The sequence below is a fragment of the Microchirus variegatus genome, assembly GCF_963457635.1.
Source record: "Microchirus variegatus genome assembly, chromosome: 20".
Classification (NCBI taxonomy): domain Eukaryota; kingdom Metazoa; phylum Chordata; class Actinopteri; order Pleuronectiformes; family Soleidae; genus Microchirus; species Microchirus variegatus.
Genome location: NC_139821.1, coordinates 11439066 through 11451903, shown reverse-complemented (window position 1 = coordinate 11451903; position 12838 = coordinate 11439066). Strand labels below are relative to the sequence as shown.

Below are 12838 nucleotides of genomic sequence, written 5' to 3'. Positions count from 1 at the left end.
ATGAAAATAAACGTAGTCATTACATATCAAAAGAGGCAGGTAGCATTTTCCATGCGTCTATACAACTAAAATGCACAGATTCAAGATGATATCTGAGGGTGAAATGGTGCTGTAAAGTTAAGTAGTCTTCAAAGTAAATTAATAGCCAGGTAAATCTCTTACCCCGTGCCTCTGTCTGTAGATGATGGCTTGGACATCGGGGAGTTCTGCCTATTTTGAACTTGGGGAAAGATGACAAGAAAAAAAGAAAAGACTTTACAAAATGACTACAATCGTGTGAGAGGGATGCGGCTCTACTGCAGCACACATACTGACCTGTTATGTGGTTAAACGTGCTCGTTCTGTCTGTGGTCGCCGAGGTTAGACTCGAAGCATAGCTGGGTTTGGGAACAGAGATGGTGATGGAGGGGACGGATGCACTCGTTTCACTCCTCTTAAGGAAGGAGGAGGACGACTCGGACACACCCCTCTGGAGGAAAACGTAGCAAAAATACAGTTATATTAACGCCTCATCGCAGTTACCCAAAACAGACTCTTGAGCCGGTCTCCTGCCAACCTGGTGTAGTGACGAATGTGCGGCTGCTCCGGCAGACATAGGCGGCGGGAAGCGAGAAGTGCCCTGAGACACATCCATTGGTTTCGGAGCAAAACTGGAGCTATTGATGAGATCTCTCAGAGACTAGATGTAGGAAAACATGAAGTAAATGAATAGTCTGTTTCATATCAACTTTATATCAGTTGGTCCAAATATGAAAATTCTTTAAATGCAATATTTCAATTGCTTTTTCTATGCTCTTCATTAAAAGATCAAGTGAGTTTTTGAGTTTCCTCTGGCACTCGTCTTGTCTGTCTAGTCTTTACAGATATGTGGATTGAATAATTAACACAACTGGGAGCACCAGGCCAGTCTGCCTGTTGTACTTAAAACCTGGCAGAAGCACGCCTCACTTACTCTTTAATCATCAGCCCTCCAGCACCACATTAATTCCTTTGTTGGCTCTGCCCTTTTTGTTAGTTATGTTCAGTTTTCATTTTGTGGTCAAACTCAAAATCTTCTGTTAAAACGGTTTGACTCCCGTTTCTTTGTCATGACTCATTTTATTTTATTTTATTTAACCAGACAAAAGACCCATTGAGATCAAGATCTCTTTCACAAGGGTGACCTGGCCAAGACAGACAGCAGCACGTCATAGTTAATTAAGAAACAATGAGCATGTTTGTATAAGTGTACGATTGCTCCAAAATGAAATCTATTTGCTTTCTGTAGCCTTCAAATTTGATTTCATACGCATTTGAGACAAGGGCCCTGCCATGTTTTTAGAGTAGACTGAACAGACAAGCCAAACAGAGTGCAATTCACATTTTGAAGCTAATGGAAAAAGAACATCTATTCTCACAACCTGGACCTTTATTTGAAATGTATCATCTTTGTTCAGCATAACCTAAAATAAACTTCCCACAGGCTCATGGGATTATTTTTCTTATCTTACCTGAGCAGGGGGGAACCCCGTGTTGTGAAGCATGGAGGACGTGGGACTTCTGGGGTTGGAGCTCCCATACCTGCGTCCCGTTTGTGCCAAGTTGGGCGGTCCCTGGGATGGTGAGGACCCTCCATGGACGGGCCTGGTCAGTGGTGGGGGGCCAGGAGGTCCAGGAGGTGCAGGGGGCCTGATGTTCTGGTACCAGGACCAGTAGTTGGGAGCAGTAGTTGGCTGTCTGTGGGACTGTTGGGAAAGCTTGTCAACCTTGGACAAAGGGGTATTTGGACAAACAATGTTCATCAGCGCTGGAAGGAGGTTGTAGATTACTTTGTCATTATTTTTTTTTACATAGTGAACTCCAAGAGTAGAACGCAAAGAGTAGATTGGATAATTTAACAACACGAGATTAATATCGGTGGTCGGAGAATGAAAAGCACTACCTGCATCTGGAGCTGAGCGAGCGTGCTCTGTCGCTGCTGGGCTGAGACTGGCAGTCCTCCAGCAGGGGCCTCTGCTCTGGGAGGTGCTTGGTGGTTGAGGACGGCCTGCCGTCCTGTGTCTCGTTCTACCACCAAAGAACCTGTGTAAAACAAACAATAAAACAGTGACTATATAACTATAAATTCTACCTGATTAAACTGACGATGATGGGCCTACAGAGGTCTGATGATCTCATATATTTCCAACTATGGCTATAAAAATAAAAAAATAAGACACACACTCTTTTGCCCCCACATATGTAGCAGAAAGAGTGTTTATAATAAAATGAAATAATGTAAAATTTACCAAAATATTCCAAAATAAGACCCAACTTTTACAACTAATTCATGTTGTATCTCATTTCATTTGTATGCTGTATATTACTCACAATAACATTGCTCTATTAATTAAAAAAGAAATGTCTCCACACACAGGACAAAGGCATGGAGGGGTAGAATTCAGGCTAAATTAAATTCAAGTTAATCCAATAGCACAAATAATAAATAAAGACAATTGAATCCTCTTTTAAACTGAAGTAATTTGGTTTTAATTCAACATTAACTAACATTAATACTAGGGATGGGAATTTCACACATTTTTGATATGGAATGGAAATACCAGTCATTTTACAGTCAAAGGTCAGTATTCATAGCTAATTGCAACTACATCATATCAGATTAATGCAACTCTTACCAAGGTCGACATTAGTGGCCCAAAAACCAGAGCGACACTGGAAGCGAACAGAACTCTGGGGAATGATGGAGGGATTACAGCTTGCTCTCATCAGGTAATTGATCTGGTAAAGGATCTATGAGACAAAAAAGAGGTTCGATTTTGAAAAAGGTGCCACAAATTTTCTGGAGATTGTAAAATAATTGTTATAAAAATTCACCAGTCTCTTGCAGTACAGGAGGGCGGTTCCACTATGGCTGGCTGTAGCCCACTTTGTGAAGCTAATCACGTGGTCGAGGTGCCGACTAAGAGAGTTGACGTCCTCTTGCTGTTTCTTCAGACCCGACTCGTGTTCCTTCGTGAGACCCTGAGAGTGAACGTGTCCGTGAAACGTCAGAAAACGACTCCACACTGAGATTTGAGAAAATCATTGCGCATATACACAATGAAGACTATACCTCGAGCTGATTAACCAGAATCTTGCCCTTCCTGTTGATCTCCATTATCAAATTACAAATGGACTTCTTTATTTCATTTGTAACTGCCTTGCGATTTTCTTCAACCTGTTGAAGTCTGGGGGTGGGAAATGGAAGGCATGACATGAAAATCAGTTGCAATGCCATGTTAATTTAAAAAAAATGCATGCAGTATTTCTGTGTTCTGGAGGAAGCAATTAGCTAAAACACATACTACCACGATACTTAAAATGGGATATAAAATGGATACGATTAGGATCCAGCAGTGGAGTAGAGGATAACTTTACCCAGAGCTGATACAGCTGGAAACATCCTCAACGGCCTTTCTTTTCTCTTGTAACTGCTGTGTCATGTTCTCTAGATACCGCCTGTGGTTTCTGTATGCATCCTCCAAAAACTGGTAGCTGAAAAGAAAGAATATCAAAGCAATGGTATTAATTAATTATCTACACAACTGTAATGATCTGACACCAACGTGCGCTGTATAGATACAAATAAAGAGTCACTATGTTAGGGCGGTGGGTAAAAAATATGCACATACTTGTGATCCTTGTGCTTCAGCAGCTGACAGTCTCGACAGGTGAGTCGGTCGCACGTTTCGCAAAACAGCTTCAGCGGCTCCTGCTTGTGGATGTCACAAAACACTGGCTTCTGTGTGGAAAGCCCTACGGCGTCTGGGATGAATAAATGGAAATATGCATGATACAAAATGAACTTAATATATTTGCTGAGTAAACACGTCGCTAAATTTCAATATTTTAAATTGAGCAAATACACACACACACAACGTACCTGGAGACATCTCCTCTTTCTGCCGTATTGTGTGATCCCTGGTAAATTTAACCCTTTGATGCGCCTCAATGCACGTCAAGCACAGGAACTCCACACACTCCACACAGTAACCTGTAGCTTCCGTGTTGTCTTCACAGCTCATACACAGCTAATTATAAAGGAGAAAAAAACAATTAAATGGAGAAAATTTGACACTGTAGTCTCAAGAGCAAAATTCCTTCTGCATTAGACAGCAAATCAAAATTAACCTCCATAGCATTCTTATTTAAAATAAATCGTAAATACAAGTTAAGCTCATAAAGTGTGAGCCCCTATCTTTAAAGTGCATCCAAATGTGCAGTGTTGGGAGGATGAGGTGAAGTCTGAATCCACGCTGAAACCAAGCTGTTGAAAACTGAGAGGAAACGCTACAGAACACCTAGGTGACGAGTCGACTCACCTGGCTGGTTTTTTCCACTGTGCTGCTAGGCACTTCAGCAGAGTCCTTGACAAAGAAATTATCCAGCACGTCCATCTCCCAGCATTCCTGTCTGCATACTGGACAGCGAATGGCACCCACTAATAGAGCAAGACACGGATATTCTGTCATGTAAGACGCCCAAACAAGTACAATTGCAGCAGTTCATTCAATATGTTATTACATATTTTACGGCTTATTTTAGAGCATGGTCTGTGACTAAATATTCTACCTTCTTTCCCAGCTAGGTAAATAACATATTACGTTTTAATAATCATCCTAACAAAAAGAAATGATCACACACAAAGACCATTTTACTAAAAGATGACATCCTTTACCACATCATGTGGGGGGCAAACGATGCAAAATGAATCTCATTCTCACACATCGAACACAGTCTGTGCTCCTCTGGAGTGATATTGAACTTTTATTTCGAGAGCAAATTCCTAAACATAACTGTGTGAACATAGGAATCTTTGTCTTTTATTTTAATTATGACACTTAAAAGGTTCTACTTCCTTAGGATTGTATGCATTGCAATCAGTGATTTCTGCAATGGGTATCGACTGTATGGTTCACTATATATCTTGCTAGTTTGTCAGTTTGGGCTGCTGTAGAAACATGGCAACGCAGGATGGAAGCCTGCAAAAAGCAAGGTCCTTGACCCTTGTTGTAATTATGTTTTTATTCTTACCAAAAAAGCACCTTGCGTTCTGGGACAAATAAAGATCTTTGAATTTGAAACAAGTTATTCAATTCATTATAAAGCCATGAAAAATTCACATACTGTAAATCTATTAGGGGTAGTATATTAAATTTCTACCACCAAACTCACTGTTACACTGGATGTTACATTAATTTTTACCACAGTCACGAATGACTTTTGTCTTCATCATGCTCATCCCAGCTTCACTCATCGATTATAACCGCGATCGATTGAGAGTCTGACATCAATTCATATATGACCACTTTACTCACGTGGTTTGCTGTTGTCGACGTGTGCTTGCATTTCACGCCTCGGGTCAGCGCTCCTGAACGGGGCAGGTAGACATCTCCTGCAGAAGGAGTGGAGACATGGCAGTAGTTTGGCTTCCCTATTGTGGAAGCTCAGCTTGCAGACGGGACAAGTGTCCATGAGCCCGATTGTGCCTTGCTGTTTCAGCCGCTCCTCCTCGGCCGGCAAACTTTCAGCTTCATTTTCCACGATGATGACAATGTCGTCGTTTTCCAGATCTTTGGCTTTTTCGTCCATTTTTTTTACCTCGAGACAGCTACTTCCCGATTTCTGGAGCCAACCAATCAATAGAGCGATGCGATTGGAAACAAAAGGCAGCCTATAGTTTTAACTTAACGAAGCACATTGAGAATATAAACAATACGTATAAGATATAAGCAGTTAATTATATCAAGTAAGGTTAAACCGTACGTCCGATGCGTAGGTTAAAGACTAACTCTTTCCGTTGTGGAAGCTAAAATTAGCAACTTAGCTTGTTTTAATTGTACGCATGCTATGGTCCGTAATTAACGAATGTCCGTTTTCTTTGCGGTCCTTATCAACACAGTCAAAAAACAACACTACACGGTCGCGTATGAGTTGAAATTGTGTAACATATAACGTGTTTTGAAGCTGATATGTCCATGGAAAAGGCGACCATCTGTGCCTCGGCTGCCCAAAACACAGACCACATATTACCAACAATGCATTGCGGTATTTTAAAGCGACAGCGCTTCTCGCGCTGCTTGGTGGTGGTGTTGCATCGAAATGTTTCCCCCCTTAGTTCAACCGATTATTACTTACTTCAGAATTAAATAAAAATAAAAATTAGTTAATACTGACAAAAAAGAGCCAATACTAACAAATTAAGTTGTTTTTATTTTTCTGTATGAATTGTCAGAAATTATTATTATTATTACTTCACCCTACGGAGTGCCCTTTGTGGACATGAAATTTGTCCACAAAGACAACAACTTACTCAACACTGACTTTATCTACTTGCTAGAAAATAACAATAATGTTATCTACTAGAAAATAGCATGTATATGAGGACTGCCTCATATACCGCGATGTGTGACCCCAGGGAACATGCCATTTTTGCCGTACTAGAATAAAGTGTAATTGCACATCCACAAATTGATGCACTTTGAAGGTGCATTATGTAATAAATCTAAAGCAACTGGCCATAAAATCTTCCTAATATGTCACAGAGACTCAGGAATAATATTCATATAACACACTGAACTCACGAACAACAACAGTAGAGCCAAAATATTTGCATTTAAAAAAATATTTTGTGGGCCGCAAATCATGTTATGTTTTGGCATGTGGCGCCACCTACCGCCGTCTACCAATCATTGCAGTCAGTAGACTCTCAGCTGCCGAGCAACCACGGGTTGCCAGTTACATCAGATAACGAAACCTAAAACACCTCTGTATTTTGAATTAGAATGTAGTAACCGTTTTTGGCCACATTCTTACATATCTTTTCTGTTACAGACTAAAAAAACAATGTTAATAAAGTTATTCTTTGTTGTAAGTTGATCTTTATTTTGTTTTCATTAAAGGTGCCATATGTAAGAATGTGGCCAAAAACGTTTACTACTAGGGATGGGACTTTTTTGTCGACAAATCAATCAACAATCGACACGTGCGCACCTTGACAAAAAAATTAAGAGTAAAAAAAGTCGAAGTGTCACAAACAAGTAAAGTTCACGACCACGGAGGTTGAGGAAGCTGTGCATGAGAAGATGATCCTGCTGTCCAGGCTCCCTGCGCTCTCATGATGTGCGCGTCACCGACTCGTTCTCTCGAGTGGATGTGCGCGCCCAAGCGCGTGTGTGTGCGTGCAGTGCGAACGAGGTTGCGCTTAAGTTTAGGAGGGGGGTGAGGGACATAACACAAGCGCTACACAAATGAAGACGGCATCTCATCCAGTCAGGATCACTGTACTTCACTCTGGTGGACACCTAACAAGCGCAGGTTCAAAAACCTGAGCGGTCTGGCGAGTGGCGACAAATGCGTTCCAGCGGAGAGTCCGCTTTTTTTCGCCCCTCATTTTTATTATCGCTGTTCTGATGGTCAATAATGGACATAACAGCCATATTTTTGAGCCTAAAATGAAGTAGTACACTGTAGAATAGTTTACACCCCCGCACTGCTGCTGTAAAAAAAAAATTTATTAAATACATTCAAATTCAAAATACCAAGGACTTGTAGGTTTCATTTTCTGACGTAACTGGCAACCCGTGGTTGCTCGGCAGCTGAGACTCTACTGACTGCAATGATTGGTAGACGGCGGTAGGTGGCGCCACATGCCAAAACATGATTTCAAAACATAAACATGATTTGAAAACCTTGCAACTCGAAAGTGTGGGTTCAAAGTTCATTACCCATCAATTTGAGTGCATGTGATCATGCCGAAGATAAAAAAGAATACGGCATTATAGGGCGCTGCACCGCTTTTCTCCACTAGATCCGCATTTTTCCACGAATACAAATAGTTTTGCTTTGGACGCCCCCCCCCCCTCCCCTCAAACCTACACACTCCCCCGTGCACGCGCCACGCCAAGAACATCATTGAGCAAGAAGCAAGAAGAAGCGTCCAGAAGCAAGGGGAAAATTAGAAGGTAGTTGCAGTGCCAGTTTGCACAGATAACTCTTCTGGGAATCAGACATTGAAACTCGCAGTTCCATAGAAACACCGCCACTGCCAGCAATGTCAATACAATGACCTGGGAGGAGTCGAAGTCCCGTTTTTGAGCCCGCCTCTGGATTAACAGCTGTATTGAAGTCTCGTTAATTTCACCAACTTGTACTGAACAAGAATGGAGCTAACGGTTGAGAAGCACTCTATTCCTCTGAGTGATGGAAACAGCATTCCTCTGGTGGGACTCGGCACTTACGGAGATCCCCGAACGGTAAGAAGACACGCTGCGTTTCTTCGTGAACTCTTAGTTCTCCTGTTCAGAGCGGCCACGTTTCCTGTGTATGTCTTCTTTTGGTAGACCCCTAAAGGAAGTGGATATGAAGCCGTTAAAGTGGCCATTGAAGTAGGATACAGACACATTGATGGGGCTCTGGTCTATTACAATGAACATGAGGTGGGGCAAGCAATACGAGAAAAGATTGCTGATGGATCCGTGAAGAGAGAGGACATCTTCTATTGTGGGAAGGTACTGTACACTATTTGCTTATCAGTGTCTCTAAAGGTCAAGTTGATGGAGTCAACCAACTAAATGGCAGAGGTGGAAAGAGTACTGAAATGTTATACTCAAGTAAAAGTATCATTATTTTGATAAAACTTTACTTAAATTATATAAAAAAAACAAAACAAGTTTGGAGTTCTTTCTTGTCACATGAACTGCTTTTGATTTCAGATTCAAGTGCTGACAAAACAAAATATGACATATCATTTATCAGTCAAAATGGATCAAAGGTCACAAAATTAGTGCCAGTGCGTGCATTTTTTAGCTGTAATGGTGCATTATGTAATACAAATGTAATGTAATCTAAAACCGCTGGCCATAAAATCCTCCTAATATGTCACAGAGACTCAGGAATAATAACAAACTGAACTCGCCAACAACAACAGTAAAGCCAAAATATTTGCATTAAAAAAAATATTTTGCAGACTGCAAATCATGTTTTTGTTTTGAAACCATGTTTTGGCACCACCTACTGCCGTCTACCAATCATTGCAGTCAGTAGAGTCTCAGCTGCCGAGCAACCACAGGTTGCCAGTTGCGTCAAAAAACGAAACCTAAAAGACCTTGGTATTTTGAATTTGAATGTAGTAACTGTTTTTGGCCACATTCTCACATATGGCACCTTTAAATTCAGGCCGAATTTTCTTTACTTAGTAACGGATTTAAAATGTAGTGAAGTACAGTACTTACATAAAAACATACTTCAGTAAAACAAAGGTACAAGTCACATTAATGCGCATAAATGTAATTCATTACTTTCCCCCTCTGCTAAATGGCTACACAGGGAATGCTTAGTACTTATGTGTTTCATCTGCACCTGTCATGCAGTTGTGGAACACTTACCATCCCCCGGCACTGGTACGGCCTGCTTTGGAGAAAACTTTAAAGGCATTGCAGCTGGAATATGTTGACCTCTATATAGTCGAAATGCCAACAGCCTTCAAGGTATACATGTATTTAATATCGCAATATGCTAATAAGTTAGTTCATATCACTTAATATGCCTAAAATACTATTGTTTCTGAAGCCAGGGGATAATTTCTACCCCACTGATGAAAATGGAAAGTGGCTTTATCATGAGACGGACCTCTGCGCTACATGGGAGGTGAGAATCATTGATCTGCACCATATTAACCTTTATACTAACTCTTACATAACACTGTGTTGTAGAAGGATAAGAATACATTGACCTTTTGTTGTTCACAGGCTTATTTTTAGGCGTTTAAACAAAAATGCATTTAAAAGAAAAGTCCAAAAAACATCAACATTGAGACAATGGTCAGTGTCAGAATGAATATGGTATTCATGGGTTTCCACAGAAAAGTAAACAACCTTTCATTACAACTTTACGAGCAGTGTCACACAGAAACAAGAGAGGCATTTTATCAAGAAAACGTGCTCAAGGTCAAAATCTCTGTGTTGCGTGCCAGTAAAACATTAACAATGTGTTCAGAGAGTTGCGTTTTGGATTTGCTATTTTCAGGCATTGGAGGCTTGCAAAGATGCCGGCCTTGTGAAATCTCTTGGAGTATCCAACTTCAACAAGAGGCAACTGGAAATGATTCTTAACAAACCTGGTCTCAAACACAGGCCTGTCTCAAACCAGGTTAAGATGCAATTTACGACGCACATGTATTCTGACAATGAATGAGTGAAAAGGCGAAGGGGCTGACAACCCATGTGAGTTATCTGCAGGTACTAACTAATAAAATGTGTGCTTATTTTTATACTTAGGTTGAATGCCATCCCTATTTCACTCAGCCAAAATTGATGGAATATTGCCGGCAAAATGGCATTGTGATTGTAGGATACAGCCCATTGGGTACAAGTAGAGACGCCTCTTGGTATGCATAAACTCTGTTTATGTGTAACTACTTAAAAGACCAGACAAGTAACTTTGCTGTGTCGTAGTAAAACACCAATCTTTCAAACAGGGTAAATCTAAAATGCCCACCGCTGTTGGAGGATGAGCTACTGGTATCAGTAGCTAAAAAGTATAAGAAGACGACGGCCCAGGTGGTGCTGAGGTTCAATGTGCAGCGAGGAGTGGTGGTCATCCCAAAGAGCTTCAACCCCAATCGCATCAGGGAGAACTTTGAGGTTTGTTTTCCCCCCACAATAAAAATTTACAGTACTGTGTAAAGGTCTTGCCCATAATTCAGTGTTTTTGTTTTTGCAGTACTATGATGCCTATGCAGTATGATTATTTCTCAATAGCTTTGGTGCAACATATGAGGCAAGGAGAAAAAAATATATACATTTCCTGTGGAGAAATATCTGGTGTGAAAAAGATCTATTACGCCAGGTTTATTCAAGACGTGCTTGAACACACACATATGTTGTATGAGTTTAACTCATTGACCATTTGCTAATATATATAATATACAATCCAAACACCAGTGATCACAGAATTTGATATAAACGAGGAAGCTGATGGTGCACTGAGACTTTTGTACACTATTTATTTTGAGAGGGTCATTCACATGGTGGTGATGGTGGAAGAGCGATTTGATGTGTCCTTGGACAAGACCCCAAGTGGCTCCCGATTGGATACTGTACACCATAAAAGAAAACGGGAAGTAAAATATACAATCCTTTGTGATTGATGTTGTGTTTTGAACACTGCAGATATTTGACTTCTCCCTTTCCGAGGATGAAATGAAGGCAATTGAAGGACTGAACAAGGATATTCGTTTTGTGGAGCTTCTCATGTGAGTTGAATGCACGCTGTGTGAGTGAAGGCCTACTTTTCGAAAGAGCAAAAGTTGATTTTTTTTCTTCCCCCGCTTCCCTCTCTGTTTATTCAACAGGTGGGCTGATCATCCAGAGTATCCATTTCATGATGAATACTAGACATAGCAGATGTTTCCTCTGCTCACATAATTGAAGTTAAAAATAAGCACATTGCTTTTGTTCACTCTTGTTTTTAATCGCAATTCCTTCAATGATTACAGAGATTGTTCCCGTCGCTAATACTACATGAAACCTTGTTTGAAACTGCTGAAATTAATGTTGAATCCATCACTGTTCTACATTTCCATTAATCTGGAAATCATACAATTGTGATACAGAAGGGGATGGAGTTGGACTCTTTTCCCTTGTTTTAAATTGCATGTATACTGTACATATGGCAAACCATAATTATGATTATTACGATTATATTTTAGAAATCCCATTTGTGCGTTTGGGGTGCCTGATTACAGATATACTTGATGTATATACTAAATGGAGACATTCCACAATTCCAGTTTGAAATATTCAGGTTCGAGTAGTTTAGATAAGACTTTTTTTAATGCCACTCTGGGGAAATTCATTTGTTACAGCAGAAAAAAGGCCCAGAGTTAAGCAAGTGACAAGTACAAAAAAATAGCAGACTTGACTCGTCACGATACCTACAACTACAACTCATAGCAGTCAAAAATGAAATTGGAGTTATGAAATTAGAATTCTAGATAGTCGAACAAAAACAAAGGAAATCCGGAAATAACAAAACCAGATTAACACTGCGCCTGCGCAGGATTTACTTGAGCCGGAAATGGAGGATGGGTACCTATTTCATGCACGATTTTCATGGTTATAAAGTTGCCTTTTGATGAGAATAAACTATACCATTGTCATTTGTACATACACACATTTTTTATCAGATAATCTTAAACTGTAAAACATATTAAATAAAGGATTATCACCGACCTTGTCGTTGCAAAGGACATCTTTTTTTAAATAGAAACAATGATGCATTACCGTGCTGTTGGAAATTACAGATATGAAGAGATGGATAGATAGACTAGTGTAATATTAAATGTTTTAGTAAGTTAAACTTGTTTATTACGTCCAACAAAGTGGCACGGTATCTCTATTATGTTAAAAGCAGAAAACTGACAAATATTTGCCACATTACAAGTTTCGAAATTCAAAAACGGGTCACATTTATACATCGATAAGTCTGGGAACCCTGTTGTATAAACATACAACCTGGCATTTCAGCCACATATTATAACGTAGCAGTTCGCAACATTTAGTTAAAATCGATTTTTTTTTTAAAGAAAAAGAAAAAAGGCCAACGAAAAAGAAGCCAGGAAAATATTTTCCGAGATGCCCTGAAAGCACCACGGCAGCTCCTCAAACCTTGCTAGTTGTTGCTAGCACACAGGCTAATACGGCTACTGCACCTCGAGACGACGTTACCTTTAATGGTTGCTGACATTCGGCAAAACAAAGCAAATTAATTCATGTTCATCTTCTATGTGATTTCAACGAGTCAACGCAAACCATTGCGG

The 12838-nt window shown here is 40.2% G+C and overlaps 3 protein-coding genes across 3 annotated transcripts in view; 2 read left to right on the top strand and 1 right to left on the bottom strand.

Moving 5' to 3' along the window:
• The window catches only part of trim24 (tripartite motif containing 24), a gene marked incomplete at its 5' end in the record, with an annotated part of 10296 nt that extends 4686 nt beyond the window's left edge, over nucleotides 1–5610 (bottom strand). The window contains 13 exons of the mRNA XM_083906830.1: nucleotides 163–210; nucleotides 306–469; nucleotides 557–679; nucleotides 1491–1745; nucleotides 1919–2061; nucleotides 2655–2769; nucleotides 2854–3000; nucleotides 3092–3206; nucleotides 3397–3513; nucleotides 3651–3783; nucleotides 3902–4049; nucleotides 4341–4459; nucleotides 5337–5610. Of these exons, the coding sequence (XP_083762956.1) occupies nucleotides 163–210; nucleotides 306–469; nucleotides 557–679; nucleotides 1491–1745; nucleotides 1919–2061; nucleotides 2655–2769; nucleotides 2854–3000; nucleotides 3092–3206; nucleotides 3397–3513; nucleotides 3651–3783; nucleotides 3902–4049; nucleotides 4341–4459; nucleotides 5337–5610 (1901 nt within the window). The remainder of the gene's footprint in view (nucleotides 1–162; nucleotides 211–305; nucleotides 470–556; nucleotides 680–1490; nucleotides 1746–1918; nucleotides 2062–2654; nucleotides 2770–2853; nucleotides 3001–3091; nucleotides 3207–3396; nucleotides 3514–3650; nucleotides 3784–3901; nucleotides 4050–4340; nucleotides 4460–5336) is intronic.
• Nucleotides 1–12838, top strand: part of cdkn1d (cyclin-dependent kinase inhibitor 1D) — a 297559-nt gene that overhangs the window by 252403 nt on the left and 32318 nt on the right. The window lies entirely within an intron of this gene.
• LOC310941412 (aldo-keto reductase family 1 member D1-like) lies at nucleotides 8181–11681 on the top strand (the record flags this gene model as incomplete). The annotated part of the gene is made up of 9 exons (XM_083906583.1): nucleotides 8181–8273; nucleotides 8361–8528; nucleotides 9390–9506; nucleotides 9589–9666; nucleotides 10045–10167; nucleotides 10296–10405; nucleotides 10496–10661; nucleotides 11190–11272; nucleotides 11372–11681. The coding sequence occupies 9 exons, from the start codon at nucleotides 8181–8183 to the stop codon at nucleotides 11412–11414; spliced, it is 981 nt and encodes a 326-aa protein (XP_083762709.1). The 3' UTR covers nucleotides 11415–11681.